The sequence below is a fragment of the Opisthorchis viverrini genome (genome assembly GCF_000715545.1).
Source record: "Opisthorchis viverrini unplaced genomic scaffold opera_v5_417, whole genome shotgun sequence".
NCBI classification, from domain to species: domain Eukaryota; kingdom Metazoa; phylum Platyhelminthes; class Trematoda; order Opisthorchiida; family Opisthorchiidae; genus Opisthorchis; species Opisthorchis viverrini.
The window spans coordinates 379,672-402,510 of record NW_008752073.1 but is presented as its reverse complement, the minus strand read 5'-3'; the positions used below and the strand labels follow the sequence as shown (position 1 = coordinate 402,510).

At 45.5% G+C, this 22,839-nt stretch overlaps 2 protein-coding genes across 2 annotated transcripts; both read right to left on the bottom strand.

The window, feature by feature from the left end:
• Positions 1–13,516: 13,516 nt before the first annotated feature.
• On the bottom strand, positions 13,517–13,714 carry T265_10859 (hypothetical protein; the record flags this gene model as incomplete). Its single annotated transcript, XM_009177346.1, has 1 exon — positions 13,517–13,714. One exon carries the CDS (start codon positions 13,712–13,714, stop codon positions 13,517–13,519), a length of 198 nt encoding a protein of 65 aa, XP_009175610.1.
• Positions 13,715–14,687: 973 nt separating this feature from the next.
• T265_10858 (hypothetical protein) lies at positions 14,688–15,134 on the bottom strand (the record flags this gene model as incomplete). The annotated part of the gene is made up of 1 exon (XM_009177345.1): positions 14,688–15,134. One exon carries the CDS (start codon positions 15,132–15,134, stop codon positions 14,688–14,690), a length of 447 nt encoding a protein of 148 aa, XP_009175609.1.
• Between the last annotated feature and the right edge of the window lie 7,705 nt (positions 15,135–22,839).

Genomic DNA, 22,839 nt, shown 5'->3' with positions numbered 1-22,839 from the left:
ATGTACAGACGGCCCACAGTACTGGTATTCCTTGACTTTGATGATGATAATAATAATAATAATAATAATAATAATAATAAACTAGGTACAGTGGCTCTCACTTTCTTGAGATCCTCTCACAGGCGTTACCAAGCAAACCGTGCAGAGGCGACTATCAACGGGTAAGCAGTCAAGCTGAGACTCTTCCGCTGTGTCGCTCATTACGATATCCACCCCAGCATATCCAGTTGCAATGGCCTCTGAATCACCAGAGGTGCGTGGCTGGAATCTGGAAGAGAGCGAGGGGGCAGTCATTTTGATCACAGTACTTGCGTCCTGTGTCCTTGTTTCTGACAGGCAACATACATCAATACAGAGGGAATCCAGCGTACGCGCAAGAGCCACCTGTTGACCTGCTTGTTTCAGTGTGCGAACATTAAAGGCGGCTAGGTAGACAGGCTTTCGGGATTTGAAAACAGACTTCGAAGTGTTTATTGTTGTGACTGAACTCGGAGGTACAGAAGATGCAGCTCAGTGTGATGCTGGGCGAGCAAAACTGTCAGTTCCAATGCTAATACCTGCCGAGAAAGTTTTCAAATTTGAGTGGAGTAGGGTGGGAGACGGAAAACGTGAATGTGTAAGATGGGAGGCTTTTGCTTACCAGTCCTACTGTATGAAGCAGATAAGGTGACCCAGCTGATGGCACCACGCGGTGACCGATGTGGCATGAGAATATTGTTAGTTGTGAATGTCATGCTTGTACGTGGGATGGGATACTGCCAGGGCGCCCACACCTAGACAGGACGATCGGGGTCCTCAACCAAAGGTTTTAGCTTAAAAGCTTAACCGCACGGCAGCGGTGTTCGGCTGGAAATGCAAGCACATCGTCGTTTTTACGGAACACGTCGCCACACATATTCCAACCCCTAACCAGGAGACTGTTGATCTTGACCGTCGGCCAACCAGATGTGAGAGGCTATGAATGTCGCATGGATGCCATCCAGTATAGCTCCATGGGTCGTGGAGTCACACAAACGCCCACACTACGGTGACGGACCTGTAGGTGCCAGTTGAGAACAACACCACGTAGAGGCCGAACGTTGGCGTATCAAGACTGCCCTGTGGAAGCATATAAACAGGTTCTCCAAGGGTATGTCAAATGGTGAAAAAAATCGGTCTGACGGGAAGCATAAACAGTGAGAAGCTCGTGCGACACGGCACTATGTATACTGTGTTGATTTTTTGTCTTCATTAGGATTCCCTGAGGTTGCTCTGTTCAACCGCCACTTTCCGAAAATGACAGGAATTCATACATAACATTGACGAGCTCTTTGGAATTTCTTTTTACTGTGCTTTGGTTCTTTCACCCTTTAGAAGTACTCACCGAATCTTCAGACGGCACAAAATACGTGATTTAGGGAATTGCGAAATTTTCGAAACTGGATTGTGCTTGTTTTTCGTTTTTGTTGGTGGGACTTTACTTTTGTACCAAAATATATAAAGGTCACTTGGATGGAATGATGCCATGTAGGTCGCCGAGACGAACCCAACTTATATCACGTGTGAAACATCAGGAAACTTGACTACCGGCGTAACGGTGGATACTACTGATGGGGTATACGAGTAGTATGTGGTTTTCTCGTAAATCCACTTCGCGTCTCTTTGAAAGTGAGATCTATTACGGAATTTGTGGAGTCGCATTTGCTTGCATTTGAGTGACACGCAATGAGTATCCAAGAAAGTTCAGGAAGACTCGTTTTAGGAGAAGATGGATATTCAGTTTTTGTAAACAAGATACATATGAGAGTTTTGCTTTTCTGTCCAATAATCTAACTGTTCACTTGGCGTTTTCTGACAAAAATAACTCCTCAGCGAAGGCCTTCTTCCCTTCACCGGTACATCTACACATGGTTTTGTCCTAAATGCCACCGATTCCTAAGGAAAACCATCTTACGAGATTGAAATTAGTCCGTGTACTCATTGTGAAGGTGGGCCCATTTTCTGGAGGTAACACCCCTAAATTGTCATTCAAAGGGTCACCTGATCGATGCCTTTGCATCATACGAACGGAAGGCATGCTGCGCGGGGACCGGCAAAAAAGTCGAACAAGAGGATGAGGCTCGGTCATCCCATTTATAAAACAGAGGCTTAGAACTGACTACTCTTTCGATTTGTCCTTGTTCATGCTAGTACACCGCAGCACTGACTACTTCCGATCTGATTTACGATGATTTCTGTCAATTTCATGCCTTTTCATGTGTGTGCAAACTCATCTTCCGGTTGTTTGCCTACCACACAGCCAAACTTTGCGAAACGAGGGGTATCGCGCCTTGTTCAAGGGAGCTGGTTGTCGAGTGATGGTAATGGCCCCGTTGTTTGGTATTGCACAGACTGTCTACTATCTGGGTGTGGCCGAACGCATTCTTGGCTATCCTAGATACTGAGTCCGGTGAAAGGTGGATGAGGAACAACAAGGACAACAACGCTCTACTAGTATTTTTTTACTCTGTCTTTCCACTATTTATCTGACACCCGGGTTGCTTACCCTCTGGATTGTGAATCGAACCTTCTGGTTCCTGTCCACGATTCATCGTGAAAATTTATCATATTTTTCTGTTTTGGCGCACCTTTTCATGTATGTATGTACGGTGTGAAAAGAAACACCATTTGCAACTCAGTTATTTTCGGCAGATTTCCATCTGAATGTCAAAACTATGTTTTGATTATTCCAAACACGAGTGGTCGTGATTCACACACGGTACTTCGATGATTCCATAAACGAGGTGGATGCCTCTGTTTTTTTTTCTTCATGTGTGTTCAGTTCTAGGCGGCATCTTTAAATTTCTACTTTCGGACAATCTGCACTCCCGGTTTCTTGATTATCTCCGACTGGTATGGACCACATTCCTCTGCACCGCTTCTTAATGCCTGGTTGTTTTTTCCCACCTGTTTATATGACGATTATATCATACGAGTTAGTCTGATCACTGAAATGAGAAATAAAGAGAATTTTGCATTTGTTGCTTACCTGAACCTTATTCTGACTAGTGCTTTCATCAGAGTCTTTTGCCTGGATTCACACGGTTGTCAGTGGTATCCCAACACTCGGGAGAAAACCCATCGGGACTTGGTTGGCATCGTGACTGCTGCGTGCGAATTCGCTTACTGATTCACGATTATCATTGATTAACTAAGTGACAGGCAGTGGAGTGATCGATATTCGGAAATATGCTGGTTTGAGATGAGTTTATTTCGTTACTTATCGCTTGTAAGCTCGAAATGATGTAACTGGCTGACAAGGCAGTGTAAGTGGGAATAGGAGCATATGATAACCCTTACTCAATAAATCGATTTAGGTATGCTGTGTAAACTTGCCGGAACCGATGTCTCTGATGAGGGGAACAGACCGACAGTGTAGCAGCGGAAACAGTGTAGTATCATAAATAAGCTGCGCCAACAGTAGCGTTTCATGTTGGGCAAGCGGGAAAGAGGAGCATGATGTGGCTTCCGCGAGATACGATACGCCACTGCTGAGATTGTGTTGACTATCCCTCAGCTACATCAACAGAGGTCATAGAATGGAACTCAGAGAAGGAGTGGACGAGGTTAATGCAGGCATTGATCAACAGATGGGAGTTGGTCTCATCATCATCATTATCAGCTTTAAGGACCGTGTACTTGTCGTTCACTGGTTGTAGCGGCCACAGTTTCGTCCGTCGATGATTTGGGAATGTAGGGGAGGTAGCTACGCATTTGAGGCGGGAGCTGATAAATTCATACGCAAATACAGGACTGTCGAGTGGGGGGATTGGGAAGAAAGCAATGCGTTGAAGGCAATAGCTTTGATGCACGAGCGCCATTGAGGGCTCGACTGGGCCATATCTGACAATGTCTCTAGCCATTGATGTGGCCCGTCTCGGGGTCCCCATCCAGGAAGACGGCAGTGACCAGCGCAGCTGAGTCTGCTGGTAATGGCTTTCACACTCCGCTGCCAAGTCATTGTTTGACTTCCCCTGGCTCAATTCCATTCTTCGCGTGGTTCCGCTAAACTTGCGAGAGCACACACCAGCAAGCCAGCTGATAGTTCTTAGCAGCCAAAGAGCCAGTCAATCGAAGGAAAGGTCTTCGAACACCGCCACCAAATTTACACTGATCGACGCGTCGATTTGCTACGAAACCGTGTCCCGTCAATAACACCTCGACTCGTGGCACACTCTTAGCGAGCAGATTTGTCGATCAACCCGGGCTGCCAATATCTTCTCTTTAATGGCATGTTGCACTAGGATGTAGCAATACAAAACCCAAAACCTATGCTTTCAGAGCTACAAAAAAGTCGATATCCTATTCGAACGAGCTTCGTTCTGGTCCACCACGTACTAGATTTTTCAAGTGCGACGCCTGCGTAGCTGTGCACCTAAGAGTGATCAATATTGCACGAATAAATTTTGTAATAAGTAGGTAACGGCGACCTTTCTGAAGTACGATGACTTGGTCGATTATGTGTCCACACCGAACTCTTCGGTGAATTCGCAGGGTAACGGATATCCGTCCAACATTGAGCTGTATGTTTAGTATTAGTAATTATCAGGAAGGTCTGATTTTTGAAAGTAACCCTAGAAAGCCCCGGAATTCACTGAGACCCTAAAACTCCACCACAATCTCAATAGGAAAGCCGGCAAGCATCCAGGCCGGTCAATCAATTCAGCACAAGCGCGATGAGTGTTCAGGCACTCCACAGAAGCACGACCGATCAGCGTCCAGGTATCCCATAGAAACACGATCGATGTTGACACAATCTCAGAAAGCCGGCAAGCATCCAGGCCGGTCAATCAATTCAGCACAAGCGCGATGAGTGTTCAGGCACTCCACAGAAGCACGACCGACCAGCGTCCAGGTATCCCATAGAANTTATCTGACACCCGGGTTGCTTACCCTCTGGATTGTGAATCGAACCTTCTGGTTCCTGTCCACGATTCATCGTGAAAATTTATCATATTTTTCTGTTTTGGCGCACCTTTTCATGTATGTATGTACGGTGTGAAAAGAAACACCATTTGCAACTCAGTTATTTTCGGCAGATTTCCATCTGAATGTCAAAACTATGTTTTGATTATTCCAAACACGAGTGGTCGTGATTCACACACGGTACTTCGATGATTCCATAAACGAGGTGGATGCCTCTGTTTTTTTTTCTTCATGTGTGTTCAGTTCTAGGCGGCATCTTTAAATTTCTACTTTCGGACAATCTGCACTCCCGGTTTCTTGATTATCTCCGACTGGTATGGACCACATTCCTCTGCACCGCTTCTTCATGCATGGTTGTTTTTTCCCACCTGTTTATATGACGATTATATCATACGAGTTAGTCTGATCACTGAAATGAGAAATAAAGAGAATTTTGCATTTGTTGCTTACCTGAACCTTATTCTGACTAGTGCTTTCATCAGAGTCTTTTGCCTGGATTCACACGGTTGTCAGTGGTATCCCAACACTCGGGAGAAAACCCATCGGGACTTGGTTGGCATCGTGACTGCTGCGTGCGAATTCGCTTACTGATTCACGATTATCATTGATTAACTAAGTGACAGGCAGTGGAGTGATCGATATTCGGAAATATGCTGGTTTGAGATGAGTTTATTTCGTTACTTATCGCTTGTAAGCTCGAAATGATGTAACTGGCTGACAAGGCAGTGTAAGTGGGAATAGGAGCATATGATAACCCTTACTCAATAAATCGATTTAGGTATGCTGTGTAAACTTGCCGGAACCGATGTCTCTGATGAGGGGAACAGACCGACAGTGTAGCAGCGGAAACAGTGTAGTATCATAAATAAGCTGCGCCAACAGTAGCGTTTCATGTTGGGCAAACGGGAAAGAGGAGCATGATGTGGCTTCCGCGAGATACGATACGCCACTGCTGAGATTGTGTTGACTATCCCTCAGCTACATCAACAGAGGTCATAGAATGGAACTCAGAGAAGGAGTGGACGAGGTTAATGCAGGCATTGATCAACAGATGGGAGTTGGTCTCATCATCATCATTATCAGCTTTAAGGACCGTGTACTTGTCGTTCACTGGTTGTAGCGGCCACAGTTTCGTCCGTCGATGATTTGGGAATGTAGGGGAGGTAGCTACGCATTTGAGGCGGGAGCTGATAAATTCATACGCAAATACAGGACTGTCGAGTGGGGGGATTGGGAAGAAAGCAATGCGTTGAAGGCAATAGCTTTGATGCACGAGCGCCATTGAGGGCTCGACTGGGCCATATCTGACAATGTCTCTAGCCATTGATGTGGCCCGTCTCGGGGTCCCCATCCAGGAAGACGGCAGTGACCAGCGCAGCTGAGTCTGCTGGTAATGGCTTTCACACTCCGCTGCCAAGTCATTGTTTGACTTCCCCTGGCTCAATTCCATTCTTCGCGTGGTTCCGCTAAACTTGCGAGAGCACACACCAGCAAGCCAGCTGATAGTTCTTAGCAGCCAAAGAGCCAGTCAATCGAAGGAAAGGTCTTCGAACACCGCCACCAAATTTACACTGATCGACGCGTCGATTTGCTACGAAACCGTGTCCCGTCAATAACACCTCGACTCGTGGCACACTCTTAGCGAGCAGATTTGCCGATCAACCCGGGCTGCCAATATCTTCTCTTTAATGGCATGTTGCACTAGGATGTAGCAATACAAAACCCAAAACCTATGCTTTCAGAGCTACAAAAAAGTCGATATCCTATTCGAACGAGCTTCGTTCTGGTCCACCACGTACTAGATTTTTCAAATGCGACGCCTGCGTAGCTGCGCACCTAAGAGTGATCAATATTGCACGAATAAATTTTGTAATAAGTAGGTAACAGCGACGTTTCTGAAGTACGATGACTTGGTCGATTATGTGTCCACACCGAACTCTTCGGTGAATTCGCAGGGTAACGGATATCCGTCCAACATTGAGCTGTATGTTTAGTATTAGTAATTATCAGGAAGGTCTGATTTTTGAAAGTAACCCTAGAAAGCCCCGGAATTCACTGAGACCCTAAAACTCCACCACAATCTCAATAGGAAAGCTGGCAAGCATCCAGGCCGGTCAATCAATTCAGCACAAGCACGAGTGTTTAGGCACGCCACAGAAGCACGACCGATCAGCGTCCAGGTATCCCATAGAAACACGATCGATGTTGATGGGTGTTCACTAACGCCTGTCAGACAGCCTGGATTACTATCAGAAAGTGCCCTTAAAATGGCGTGGGGCCGTTGTAACTTTTGCTCTCGCACTCGCTTGCTCGAAATATAGCAGTTGTGTTCCCTTCTGTGAGTCTTTTTTCTCCGGCACTAGGCACTGGAGCGTGTCAGCAGCAGATACCACAAATTGCCGAATCAGCAGGTATAACAATAATCTTCCACCACTGTCACTCAGTAACCATATTCGAAAAGACCTAGCATCCTTCTTCAGACTTCCGAGCCTTCGCCAACTCGAAAAAGAGAGAGCATCACTTGGAGGTCCATACCCGATCAAGTCTGAGGTTGGTCGCGAAATTCGTTCCTTCCCTCATCCTGGAGGGTGGAATTGTCCCCTCGACAACATCGATTGGCTGTTGTTGCGATTCAGTGCATTCATCACTCCGATTCATGTTCTCCGCAAATGCGAATGTGAGACAGTGCTCACATGACCAGAGCCATTCTCTTAGTTCTCATTGCTCAGACGTCCGGGTTTCCCGGAGGACAACAGCGTTTATCACGTAGGAATCGAGATGTTTTGCAAAAACAGCAGTCAGCCTCTTCTCCTTTCCCCGGAAAGTACTCATGTTTCAAGTTCCAGCCTGCAGAAGATGCGCTTTCCTCCTCTCCCACATTCCACCTCATGCTTGGTCATTTTGTTGCCGCTATTTTCTTGGCTTGTTTCCTCACGTCTTCTGGCTTTCAACTATCTCAACACGATGCGACGAATGTGGGTGTTGAATCTGTCACATGATTAATCTGTGACTTAAAAGAGACCGTTATTTGCGACAGCTTGGAGGCGTTGCCCCGCGAATCCCGCTGAAATCTCACGTGCATTGCTGCAACTTTCAAGAACAACAGTATTTCCTACAAGAAAATTACAAAGTAGCAAGCTACGTACCGCACTTAGGGATGACACAGATGACTCGTCCGTTACGGTGGGTAAGGGGACCTCAGGGTTCCATAAGCTTGCACTTCGAAGAACTAAAGCGTAACCCAGTCATCGTTCGGAGATTCGTGAAACAGAAATAAGATTAATCAATTTCTCGCTGACGTCCATTTTTGTGTCATAGCTGAGTCAGCATTTCCTAAATAGCACAGGTCGTGCTCACGATGAATCATCAAAACCTCGCACATTCAATGGTTGCCATTGAAAGGTGGTAAAGCCACATTCTGAGAGCAAAGTTCTCCTTCAGCGATCCTGCAGTGGTGGGCGTAAAACCCTAATGTTGTTGCTTTAACTGACTCTGAAATTCAAATGCACCCCTCAATGATATTTGCGTGCAAAGGTTCCATTTGGTACCATTCAAACATCTGGTAATTTTGACTGTATCTGTATGACTTAATGGATTTTCCGGTTGCACCGCTCACGTGACATTTTGTGGGCTGATACTGAAAACGAGCGCCTGCAGTTGATCACACCCGAATCTGTCATCTAGAGTTTGCCGGAGAGGGTTAGGCTTACCTGGTGTTGTTCTATGCGTGGCATATTTCGAATGACTGGAATTTCGGCGTAGCCCCACACCTCGCCGAACGCTCGCGCCTACCGAAACCCCCTTGTATTTGCCCCAGTTATCTCGCGATCCACTAGGCAGCGGTAGGAGTGTTTGATTCTACTTTCGGAAGTGCTTGAAGTTTGAATAGTCTTGGCAGTCGGCTGTACGTTCTGACTGTACATGCAGCCTACTGAAAGATATCGATCGTTCAGTCAGCGAGCTTAGTTTGGTTTCCTCAGCTGAGATTGTTCAGCAGCAAGCGCCGACTGTTAAAACTAATGGGATCGGTTTCTGCAATATTATCCGGACGAACCGATACGCAGTTGGCCTGAATCAGTTTTACCACTTTCTTATAGCAGTCCAGTCGCTTACTTACGCGACGTAGGACCGAATAACGTCGATAACTCCCCATGCGGTGATGCGTATGGCAAAGGAAAACAAGAAACGCCTTGGAGTAGGATCGACAAAGTCCACAAACTGGAATCCAGAAGGGTCCAGAACAGAGCACGAGAGCAGAGTAGGCCAAGCTCAAAGGCCACGTGGTCATCGGTCAATCAGGATACAGGATAATGAAGCAACTAATGGAACCGCCTGACCGAACAACCAATCGTGATCGGAGGTTGGCCCCGACTAGCATTATGTATGGTAACACACAAAACTACTCAGTGCACAACCACTGACCCATCGTTACATTCTACTCCTCTCCCTACGATCTCACTGATTATGTCACCTCGATTGGTGGTGCAATCAAATTGCCCAGCTCAAGCAACAAACCGACGATCACAACCTCAGATTGTGTAGAGGAAAACAAAGCAAGGCCTTAAATCCAATCTGTTGTGTAGGGGCCACAAAATATTTATTTACTGATTGTCTGTGATTTGTTACTGATGAGCCAAGAGGAAATGTGAACATAGAGTAGGTTTCTTATGGAGTACCTCATCGTTGGCTAGAGTGGAGTGTCTACAACATATTCTTATTTGGTAAGTAATTTTGTAAACCAATGGGCTGCTGATCAGTATGCCCGGAGGTCAGCCGCCCCTAATAACCGAAAATCACATCATTTGGACAGATGTGTCACGTGCAGGACACGGACCAAACGAAGGCATGCTCTGACTGGTCTGAATGCCAGCCAATCCGGATCGAGCATCTCTGACTCGACGCTTCTCGCCCTCTCACGGAGATTCTAGCACGACCTTGTGGAACACTCTGTGACTACCCTATAAATGCAGTTGTAATAATCTTATTTTGTTTCCATAATGGGCTGTCTAGAGCTACCGTGCCTTTTGATATACCATAGTGGGCGGTGCAGGAAGCCAAGGGACAGATACAGAGTTGCACGATCATCCACAAGGCAAAACACAGTATCACTTGAGTTTCAGCGCTTCAAATGTCACGACAAAGATACTCTCGTGACTCGAAATCCAGAGGGCATGTGAGGTCACCCAGTGCTTGAGGAACAACCGAGAATTTCACGTTCGCCTGCTCATTATACTCGTGGGCTACTCTAAGAGATGTATTCACGGCGGTCCTCACCAAGCTTGCAGATTTCCCAGCGCGGTCGTTGGCATTTCGTTCGTTTTCTTATAATAAAGTCTCCCAAATAGTATGACTGCCTTTCAGCTGAGTTTGATATAAACCCATTCACTGAGTATTGAGTAGCCACTGAAACACTCAATATTCTGTATGAAGACTTACTTGGTAGTCACTATCGGATAATGTTGTTCAAGTTCATCCAGAATCAGTAAAACGAAAATTGCCGGGAAACGGTCAATAGTACAAATGCAAACATCACATCAAAGCGGAGTAGTCGCATCCCAGTTGAAGCACTGGAACTGGAAGGTGTAGATTCATCTTAAATCTCACTTTGTAACCCAATGTCGTTATTCCAGTAGTCCTTTGAAGAGGGTGGGGTAGGAAGCAGCGTATGATTCCAGACAGCGGATTAGGCCATCTTCAGAAAGGAACTTTTTCAGACACATGGTTAGATGGGAAGACAGCGGAACCCAGAAACCTGAAGGGACTTAATAGGACAATTTTAATCAAAATAAAAACAGTAATTCATTTGTGTTTCCAATCGTCGTTCCGATGCGCTCCTTCTTCTAGAAATTGTGTTGGACAAACTGCCTACTGAATAATTTCTAGTAGCTCAAATTAACAAGCAGTATTGCATTGTCCCCCGTCCCTCAGCAAGGGTCCAAGAGATGCATGGCTTATTTTCCCCCTTGTCCCCCCTTTTTTAAAAAAAAGCATCAGACAAGGGCCGATATTATACATTCTGAGTGAACATCTTACCCAACCAAGGATCAGTTTGCGGAGGCGAAAGATGGAAGACTTACCCTTCGGTTCGTTGGTGATTCCGAATATTTTCGTGTAGATTAACGACAACAGTGGGTCGACGACCCCGGCTCCTGCAATTTTTCCGCAGACCATACACTCCCACCAGATAAGACACAAATGGACAATGCAATGCAATGAACCTAGAGAAAACCCAAAAAACTTGAGGAATGTGCGTCTGACTACTTGGTAAAAACATCTAGTTCATGTCATTTGAGCCTGTTAGCATAGGTTGTGCTCAGAACTGGAAGTGTATGCGTATTGAGGGGAGGAGAGCTAGGCCATGAAGAAGAGATATTCGACAACCAGTCGGTTCATGGGGTCGGATGGCCATAGCGTCGACCACTGAAAGTGTGTGGTACTGCATCTGTCTAGATTGATCAGTAGGCAGATGGTAGATGTTGCGGAAAGTCGTACATTTTGTGGCTTTTAGATACCACGTGCCTGAGTCCGCTATTGTTCTCTTTTGTCCATCATCCATCGTATATCACCAATTATCTAGCCAGTTCTCTCACAGTCGGCTAATCCTTCGTTTGCTGGTTAAATTAGTTTATTTCAATTCGGCTATCTGCTGCGCGACAATGAGTCAGTCTCTGTTACTGCGACTGCCTAAACACGGTGATCGGTAACAAGCCTCCGAAAGCCGAGCAAGCTCACTTAGGGTTCATCGCAAGCTTACACTGGTGAACCACACTCGGGATCAGAGCATTCATGAACTCGGCACCCGGTAGTTAAAAGTTGATGAAACAAACCTTTGGGATGAATCCACACCACATCATTTCATTCTCCCCAATTTCGGAAAAACAACCACACATGCTAAGAACTGTTTATAGGTCAATAGTCTTAAAATGAGACTAGCCAGAGAGAACGGTAAGGTACATTACACCGGTTGCTACACCTGTGATAGCCGACACTACTGGGTCGCGTAACTTCTTTGCTTCCGGTCTAGTTCAGCTAGCAAACTGGCAATCACAACCCTGTTGCTTCGTCCAGCAGACCAGGTTGCTCACCACATCGCCACACCTGTTGCAGTTGGAAAGTTGAGAGAAATCGTTCGGCTGTAGCAATCTTTCGGTGCCTAACCGGCATGCCGTCAGAAGAAAGCACCAGGGCTGGGTTGCTGCCAGGTTGCCCAAGCCCAGACAGGGGAAATCAAGAGGCGGAGGTCAAGTTCGAACCACGGACCTTCCGATCTGTAAATTCGCGCCCTAACCACTGAGTGTGAAAGGTGAAAGGGAACAGAACTGAGATTTGCTAATAAGCCTTCGTTCGTCCAAAACTTTTACGTGATGAGAAAGAGTCACGGGTTGTTGTTTTTTATTTATATAAAAAACAACAACCCGTGACTCTTGGCACCGATTGATCGCATTCGCGCTCTGTGTCCGGTGTGCGGTTCGCAGATGTGTTTGATGCTGATTAGCGATATCAACTACATTCTGATGTGAATCACACAGCTTCGGGCAGTCAGTCCTGTAACCGAAGCCAATCTATGCTATGAGAAAAAAGCAAACACACTTGTCATTCACTGGTCGATCAACACGTGACCACCTGCTCCGTGATTGGAGCATGAGTCGGACTGTGTTCCGCTCAAGTTCGAACTAATCATGATATTGATCAGCGGCTTGTGGCCGAAAGGTTAAGTGTTCAAACTACTACCCGGGAAGTCACGTGTTTGAAGCACTCTGAGTTTCGTTAGATGCGCACTGTTGATGATGAAACAGTGGCTTTTCAGCGCAGATTGGCTTCATTCACGGGACGAGATCTTCATTAAAATTCCCCCAAATATCTCCACACTGCCATCAAGGTCGATTTTGCATGCAGCGATCTCTAAAGTGTTTCTAGGTGTACGTTTATCACAAAGTTTTGATAGTAAAAAGGTGACAGTATGTTTTGTTATGTGGCGGTATTCCCCAAAAAAGGTAACTATGGCTTTGCTTGAGTGAATGTTCGACACACCAAAGTCACGATGCATTCTTTGTTACCAATGACAAAGGAATTAAGAACGCCTCGCTTTAGGTTTATCAGTCTAGGATGTCACATTTTCCACATTTTTCGTACGGTTCGCGAATCTTTTCACTCTTTCTCTCTCTCGTGCGATCTTACCTGAAGGTTCGTCACGCGGAGTGAGCATTCGCTTTAGGTTTATCAATCTAGGATGTCACATTTTCCACATTTTTCATACGGTTCGCGAATCGTTTCACTCGTTCTGTCTCTCTTGCGATCCTACCTGAAGGTTCGTCACGCGGAGTGAGCAAATGTGACCTGAGGTCGTCTTGATCTGCGGAAGAAATTGATCAGTGAGTGACATGGTCCTACATTTATTTGGTTTCCATATTTTGAGGAGAAAGCGATGATGATGTCATCAGATAAGCCTTAAAAAGAAGGCACAATCCAAGAGAAAAATGAGCGAGCCACCATATTGAACAGTGTGCATTCATACAATGCAGCTAATGGACGCTGTAATAACTGAGCAAAAAAGGTGGACAGATACAGTAACTCAACTCGTTGTCACACAGGTTCGACGCAACCGTGCGCAGATTCCGGGGCGGGGTTTCGACAGTGTCCCAAGTCCGGTTCCAGGGGATTGACTGCGAGTAAGAATGACGCTTTTGATAACTTTGGTGAATCCGTTCTCGGAAATTTGTCGCAGACGCTGGAAAATAACCAATGGTGCCTCAACATTGTGTTCTGTCATTGCTCGTTTTATCACTTTGGGGCAGTTTGAAGGGTGGTACCTAGGGCTATTATCACCACAAGGATGACAACTCTGTCAGTTGTAGGCCTAACTGGATATCACCAAGTAATCCAACAGCACCTTCACAGTGTATTAGGAGTGGCCCCCGGGAACAGTTGCATAGCGGTATACGAGGAGAAGTCCGATATTACACTGAACCTGCAAGGAACTAATGGATAAAGCCAATACCTCGATGATCGATAAGTACTTTTTGCCGTTGTCCATTATGATGCGACCATGTCTAGGCCGACCGAAGGCTAGCAACAGGCATGTGCACACCCGGCCGCAGACCTCTAAATCGGGTTTGCGCTCAGCCACGCATTCGCCCAGGGCGTCCAGTGGCTCGACCAAAGTTGACCGGCGAATCCAATGTGGATGACAGCTATTCATGCTTCATGCCATATGATGGTCGTCAGGGTTAAGGTATCACACACTTTGCAAGTGTACGTTTGCTTGTGACTGTGTACTTATGGCTGCCCTTTTTTCATCATAGGTGTTAAAATATTTTCAAACAATGTGGATTGAAATTATTGTCAAACTGAATCCAAACTGGTATTCTTCAACTGGGTTTGCTTCACAGAGGCTGTCTGATGTTTCGGCTGGTACGAGATGTCGCACTAAACTTTTCTGGAGAACGAGCACCCCAAACACAACGTTGCTCGGAGCTCTTAAAAGAGATCTCAGCAACTTTGTGAGCACAGTGGTCTTCACCTTGACCTTTTTTGGGCAACTGATGGCAATGAATGAGGAATTGTGGTCTGTCGTTTCCAGCCTTCGTATGAACAGAGTCACGGGGCTGCCATTATTCTGTCAGACTACCAGTCTTCTTTTTTTTCCTTGGGTCTGTGCGACAAACTGATGGCCTGAATGAGGAACTGTGTTCTGTCGTTTCCAGCCTTCGTATGAACAGAGTCACGGGGCTGCCATTATTCTGTCAGACTACCAGTCTTCTTTTTTTTCCTTGGGTCTGTGCGACATCAGAAGTAGCCTGATCACCTGATCTGCTACAAACTCGCCCCCCAACGGGAACGTCCGAAAGACCAACATCCTCTGCCTTGGGCTGGTTTCCTTTAGCGCATGGGAATACTGTCTGGGATACAAACATGTGGCCAAGTTGTGTTGCACATCCAATTTCGAATGAGTCCGGTCGGTTACTATGACAACGTTTGTTCCGCTTATTGGCGGTTTTCCAACACTGCCCGAATTTTTTTCCACTGGGAACATTTTGAACAAGTGGTGGCGCAATAGTGTTTGGTTGTTTGTTACATGTGATATCTGATGACATGGCTGTCCGCCGGCTGTCAATTTCTGTGTGTTCTGGGCACGATGGTTTGGGCGCGTCCACATAACAGAGACCTTGAATGGAGTCATCCACCTCCATCCAAATTACGCACTTTCGTCATTTTTGTCATCCGCCGAACTATTTTTAAACCGCCTGCCAATTAGTTTGTCCTGTGATAAACTGGACACCATACGGAAAGTGTAGTGTGGCAACGGTTACTTTGAATTCACAGTCATTGAAGTTACGATCACCTGTTCGATTCTCATACCGAGGTTAATTATTTTTGCGTCTGAACTGTTTGTATCTTTGTAACCCATACAAGTTGGACCAGATTTTTGTACCATTTTTGTGCTCGGAAGACGTCTAATCTCTCTAGGGTGTAGGTGATATTAAAACGGCATCAAAAACGTTCAAATTTCACCAAGCAGGTGCTTTGAGAATCACGTCTAGGGCGTGGTTGGAACGCGGGACAAAATCTTCCATTTATATCTACCCCGTATCGTTGCTATGATCTAGTAAAACTGGGTTTTTGTAAGTCTGTACCCAGAAGACACGTTTGTTCTATGTAGAAGAGTGATACTTCTGGGTTGCGTCCTCATGGAGTTGGCGTTTATCCACCATCGTCGAAGAGGGACTGTTGAATCTAACTTGACCTTATGATAATTACCCCATCCATTTGCTAACTCCGCCTAGGTACTTTTGATCTCCAGTTGCCATGCTTATCCGTATCCGCCACTTGCTTTGCTGCAGAGGCCGTCCCGTCCGACACTTGTGTATTGCCATGTGCGTCTGTGTGTGAATGTGCGCTGCTGACCTACTTACCCATGTGCGTCCACGTTCCGTTTGCTGAGCCTGCCTTGACTTGTTTTCTCATGGGTTCCGCGTGATCGCACGTCCAATGAGAATCACCAGACCGTCGTCGGAACGGATGACCACAACCCACGCTAAGGAGCCACCATTGCGCTCACCGTTGTTTCGTGTACGGACTTTGACAGTGCGCTGTGCCGGTCAGTTACAGACCTGTGGACTTGCTGACGCTACGAACATGAACAATTAAGGCTTGTTGTACACATTTGCTTACCCTTGTGTAAACAGTACCGTAGATTTCGAACGCAATTCTTCCTTTTGATATTCTGGATTGTCGAACTTACGCGTCACTCAAAGTTCCGTACGGGGAACCGCAACAGGCACTTTCCCTATTTATGAATTTAGAGGTGCGTGTTTCTGAGCAACAATTCTAACAACGATGTCATTTTTCATCTTTATTACTGAATAAAAGTAGGTGAGCCAATGGATAGAAAGTGATAGCGCATGATGATCTGGTATTTAAATTACCCATAAAGGTAGACCACACCAAAGACAGGGGTTCTTGACCCCTCATGGAGGGCGGTCTCCCTTTTAGAAGTCAGCTATCCGTAGTGGTCATCCGATGACACTATTTGCGCTATTCGGGGAAGAAAACACCCATCGAAGGAGTTAATATGATCGGCTTAAAAAGTACAACGTTTCTGGTTGGCCCACAGTGTATACATGTCGCGGATTTATCCATCTTCGTTATCGGTGCTATCTGGGTCTTGCTGATTATTATGAAATTTGCTCACGCATAGTGATTCGGATGACGATGACCTGATGAAAAGTCACACGGAATCACGATGGCTGTCTGAATCGCTGGAGTCCAAAGTGTGCGCTGAAAAAGAAGAAAACCAAAATGTATATACTCGTAAGGTTGCAATCATTCTTTCGAGAGGTGTGGTCAAATGTCCATGGCTTTATTGTGGGGCGATGTTTCGTTTTCGGCACACAAACTTCTTCAGATCGAAGGGGGTCGACTTATCAGGTTAACCAATCATGAGAGGCGATGCAGTAAAATATTAAGGTTTTATGGGCGTAATATACTACTCATAAGGTTGCTGAGAATTTTTCGACAGCCCACGACCGGTTCCGACCTTCCACTTTGGGCTCATCAGGTAGGCACTGTCCCCGAGTTTTCCTCAACCTTTTGTTCTACTTGAAATCAAATTGAACGAAATTGGCGAAATACACCTACTTGCAGACACATTTGGTTTTGCGAACCGCTCACCTGGAACCCAGCTGAATCTCTCTTTCATGATGTTTGCAAGCAACTGAATGTGCTGCACCAGGGCATCTCATGTTTCACTTGGTACTACCTTCGGGAAATGGCGATACATGCATATATGTGATATACTACTCATAAGGTTGCTGAAATCCCTTGACAGCCCATAACCGGTTTCCGTATTAAGATCCTCTCTCAAAAGCCTAGTGAAAACCCTGGGGCAATTCAAGACTAGTTTCACTGTTCTTGGGGTTTGTCCTCTCCATCCAGTGCACCTGCAGATCGATGACGTTATAACAGCAAGAAGAGGTAAACTGAATTCAGCTGTTTCACACATTTCATCAGCTGTTCAAATACAGTCAGAATCTAGGTTACTGCAGTATGGCGGGCAGACAAGCAAATTAGTAAAAACGTGATAGCCAGCACAGGTCATTAGACTCCGGAATAGGTCGGATAAAACACCTAGGGTTGTAGACGTGATTCAGTGTCGACCTTACCAAGGATAGTCACAGATTCCACTTGTGACATATAAACGCGAATCAATTTATTCTGTTAGGATGCCTCTTTCTGCCTCCGTGAAATTCAATAAGCGAACTGAATGCACAAACAATCGTTACTAGCTTGTTTATGCCTACACATAACGTACTATGTATGCGTATCGAGAAGATATTGCATCCCGGGAGCATCTCAATAGCCTGAAGAGATCGTATCTCGTTCGATTCAAACAGGACAACTTTTCAATCGATTTGCAAATGAGTCTGCACTTTGAAGTACTTTGTAGTGGAAATCTGTATACAGTTTGAATGGCGTTCATGTTCTCTGTAACAGTGTCTAGTTTGTTTGCATTCTAATCAGTATGGCTATGCCGCAGAAGAAGACGTCGATAATGCAGGTTCTTCGACTGGTGGTGTAGTCGTCTAATGGATTTGGCAGTTTGTTGCCAATGTTTTGTCACAAAAACCGCTGTGAAACGGACCAGAACCGTGTGAATTCATTGAAACACAGCTCTGTTCCGCCTCACAAACAATGCAATTGTGAGGTCAGCTCCTTTGGTGAAGCAATGTTCGCGACATAATAAAGCCAAGCTCTAGCGGAAATCAGACAAATGTGGCTTTGTTCGGAGGTTTTGAAGAAACGAGGCCCACTTACGATCATATTGTTGAATAGTTCGACACGATATTGATCAAATTACACGCGTTCACACGTCGATCATTAAAGTTTTTAGATAAACATTGACTAAGCGTGTCGGGGATATCATTATCCCCCAAAAAACTCTGTAAGTTTGTGTGTGCCAACGAACTTCCGGCATTTTTCAAGGTCATACTATGGATATATATGTACATATTGAAGTAAACGAGTAAAAGGAACCATCGGAAACAAAGGCCTGCTGAAAAAACAAAACACAGAGCAACGACAGAGTCGGATTTCTTGATGGCCAGTCGCTGTTATCTGAAATATTAGAATGCAGTGAAAAGCCGGGGGACAGCCCATTCGACAGCATACTGGTTGCGTCCACTCAAATTCTACAGACCAGTAAACACCCTGGTTGTAAAGACTTGCCAGTACTTGTGATATCTGGTGCCTTTTATTCATCGATCCGCTATGGAAACACCAAGAAAAACCTTGGTTTCATTTCTCACCTAGAGTTTGCATTTACTAGAACTGTGTCGCCAGTAGTATTGCATGCACTGGCCACAGTCCTTGATTCTCGAAGTGAAGATACGAAATGGACTCGGGTACGTAAAAACCTTCTTCTTACGAAACCAGTTACTGTTCGACATTTTACGTCCACTTGGATACATCTAAGATTCAGTCAAATTAACTGACGGTCAAGGTCCTGAAGGACTCAGAATTGAGAACTGAAATGAGAGTGATTTGAGCTTCCATTCTACAAATCCCACTACTATGCACAACTTATCCAAAGTTGTCGAGCAGTACAGCAGGCACTAGCTGACTGGGAAGTCCCGACACGCGGGTCAACCGGTAGACACAACCAACGTATGTTCCAGCCACCGGGCATACCACTCACATCGCTCAATTGTGAACTTGTTCGTCTTTTCAGACCTGAAAATTCAAATGAGTAGTGATAACACGCTCCGCTCGCGTGTCACACGCCTGGAGTTCGAACCCCGTCACGGTCGAGGATATGCCCGAAACCGGGGTCCAATGCTGCCCCTTTGATGCGGATTCACCCGACTGATTTTTTGAAAAAGAGTATTGTGAGCACGAAATCTAAAAACCCTGCAACTAACACTGTAATTGCAGACTGTCTATGATCAACAACCGAAGAACTCAACACACACAAGTTCAGTACCTGTGAGAGTGTCATGATAGATGTCGAACTGACTCTTATTTAGGTTGATAAAATATGACACAGCCTGAAGACCCGAGGGGGCTAAATTACAAAAAGATTGAAGCCTAGTAAGACCACTGAAAGCCCGTGAGTTCGGTTCAACAGTGGAACTGATTAGGGCATCTATACATCGATTTCGGTTGATTGAAGGACGAAGGAATCCAATTAGCAAGTTCTAAATTGGTCAATTAGTGCTTCATGTCGCGTCAGCTCGACTTTCGGTCACCAGATAATAAAGCCGGATTATGTCGACCTTCAGCAGACGGTCAGCAACCTGACTGAGCCAAGAGATTGGAACACGTATTTGGTGTAATTTGGTGTGCACCACGGGGGACGGTTAAAAGTACAGTGGTATGGATATATATGTACATATTGAAGTAAACGAGTAAAAGGAACCATCGGAAACAAAGGCCTGCTGAAAAAACAAAACACAGAGCAACGACAGAGTCGGATTTCTTGATGGCCAGTCGCTGTTATCTGAAATATTAGAATGCAGTGAAAAGCCGGGGGACAGCCCATTCGACAGCATACTGGTTGCGTCCACTCAAATTCTACAGACCAGTAAACACCCTGGTTGTAAAGACTTGCCAGTACTTGTGATATCTGGTGCCTTTTATTCATCGATCCGCTATGGAAACACCAAGAAAAACCTTGGTTTCATTTCTCACCTAGAGTTTGCATTTACTAGAACTGTGTCGCCAGTAGTATTGCATGCACTGGCCACAGTCCTTGATTCTCGAAGTGAAGATACGAAATGGACTCGGGTACGTAAAAACCTTCTTCTTACGAAACCAGTTAATGTTCGACATTTTACGTCCACTTGGATACATCTAAGATTCAGTCAAATTAACTGACGGTCAAGGTCCTGAAGGACTCAGAATTGAGAACTGAAATGAGAGTGATTTGAGCTTCCATTCTACAAATCCCACTACTATGCACAACTTATCCAAAGTTGTCGAGCAGTACAGCAGGCACTAGCTGACTGGGAAGTCCCGACACGCGGGTCAACCGGTAGACACAACCAACGTATGTTCCAGCCACCGGGCATACCACTCACATCGCTCAATTGTGAACTTGTTCGTCTTTTCAGACCTGAAAATTCAAATGAGTAGTGATAACACGCTCCGCTCGCGTGTCACACGCCTGGAGTTCGAACCCCGTCACGGTCGAGGATATGCCCGAAACCGGGGTCCAATGCTGCCCCTTTGATGCGGATTCACCCGACTGATTTTTTGAAAAAGAGTATTGTGAGCACGAAATCTAAAAACCCTGCAACTAACACTGTAATTGCAGACTGTCTATGATCAACAACCGAAGAACTCAACACACACAAGTTCAGTACCTGTGAGAGTGTCATGATAGATGTCGAACTGACTCTTATTTAGGTTGATAAAATATGACACAGCCTGAAGACCCGAGGGGGCTAAATTACAAAAAGATTGAAGCCTAGTAAGACCACTGAAAGCCCGTGAGTTCGGTTCAACAGTGGAACTGATTAGGGCATCTATACATCGATTTCGGTTGATTGAAGGACGAAGGAATCCAATTAGCAAGTTCTAAATTGGTCAATTAGTGCTTCATGTCGCGTCAGCTCGACTTTCGGTCACCAGATAATAAAGCCGGATTATGTCGACCTTCAGCAGACGGTCAGCAACCTGACTGAGCCAAGAGATTGGAACACGTATTTGGTGTAATTTGGTGTGCACCACGGGGGACGGTTAAAAGTACAGTGGCATCTCTTTCTCGTGGAATAATAGCCTCCACAGCTTCGAGTAGACCGTTTTAATGAAACGGCGGGGCCATGCTTACCACCAGGTAGTTGTATCAATTACTGTCATGGAATACTCATGTACATTTCACAAAGTAGCATCCTCTCAACTCAAATTTGTCCCTCTCTCTCTCTCAGGTGTAGCACCCTTTCGGTGCCTAGCTGCCATGCTACCCGAAGGAAACACTGCCAGGTTGGCCGAGTCTAGACAGGAGAAGTCGAGAGACAGAGGTCGGGTTCGAACCGCGGCCCTTCCGGTCGGTAAATTCGCGTTCTAACCACTTGGGCCATCTCGCCTCACACAATACAACTGAACTGAGAAGAGAACCAAGGAGCCGAAGATAAGGTCGTCAGCAAATCTGGGAATCCTAACTGAGCCAGTGGATGGAAGTAGATTCGTGTATTGCGTGAAAGAAAGTGGAGGGTTACTGGTTGAAGACAGAGACCATTTTTGATAACGGACAACAAGCAAGAGGAAAATAATCAGCTGGTCAGTCACGTGAAAAAAATAGGTCACCAAACGGAATGAATTCATTCTGAGAGTTTTCATGAAGGAAACTACTCACAAGGGTTCTGGAAACTCTTCGACAGCCCACGACCGGTTTCACCCTTCCACTTTGGGCTCATCAGGTAGGTGCAGCCCCCGAGTTCCCGTCAACCTTATGTTCTACTTGAACCCAAATTGGACTGATTTCGACAAATATACTGACTTGCAAATCAACTTGGTTTTTACGGGAGACTTAAGTGCATCTCCCGTTTATGATATTCTACAACTGAATTCTACACCTTGAGAGGTGTCTGCTCAAATGAAGAGAAATGCCTATTCCGATCAGCTATGGAAACACCAGGAAGAATTTTGGGTTCGTTTTTCACCTAGAGTTTGCATTTACTGAAACTGTGCTGTCAGTAGTATTGCATGCACTGACCACACTCCTTGATTCTCGAAGTGAAGATGCGAAACGGACTCGGCTACATAAAAACCTTCTTCCTACAAAACCAGTTAATGTTCAACATCCTACGCTCACTTGGATGCATCTAAGTGTGGTCGAAAGATTCAGTCAAATTAACTGACGGTGCTGAATCCCACAACTGGGGTTCAGCTACACCTTGAGAGGTGTCTGCTCAAATGAAGAGAAATGCCTATTCAGTGAAATGGAAAGGAATTGTTCTGGTCTCAAGGCGGGATATTCAAGTTGGATAAGAGCAACCAGAAGATCAAGTGTACTTCAAACTGTCATTAAGACAAATCTCAGGCAGTTGGAAAAGCAAAGTGGTGTAAAATATCACACTACACAGACTTCTCCGGAACTAGTCGGCTGACACTTTCTGTCCACTTTGAAAACGCAGAGTATAGAAAACCTAGTGAAAGACGTGCTAATGATGTCTGGTAAGCCTCATGCAACGAAAAATGCGCTCAGGACAGGAGACAGCTGACCGGATTAAATTCAACGTTCAAATTAGACTAGATTGTGTCGTTTGTCGCACCCATAGTGTTGCCAATTTCTTCGCTCGATCCTGGTCTTTGATTTTCTAGAAAAATCTTACCATAAAATATCGCGGCAAATTTGAAAACGAGGCGTTTTGGCATGCAGGCAAGACAAGGCGAGGT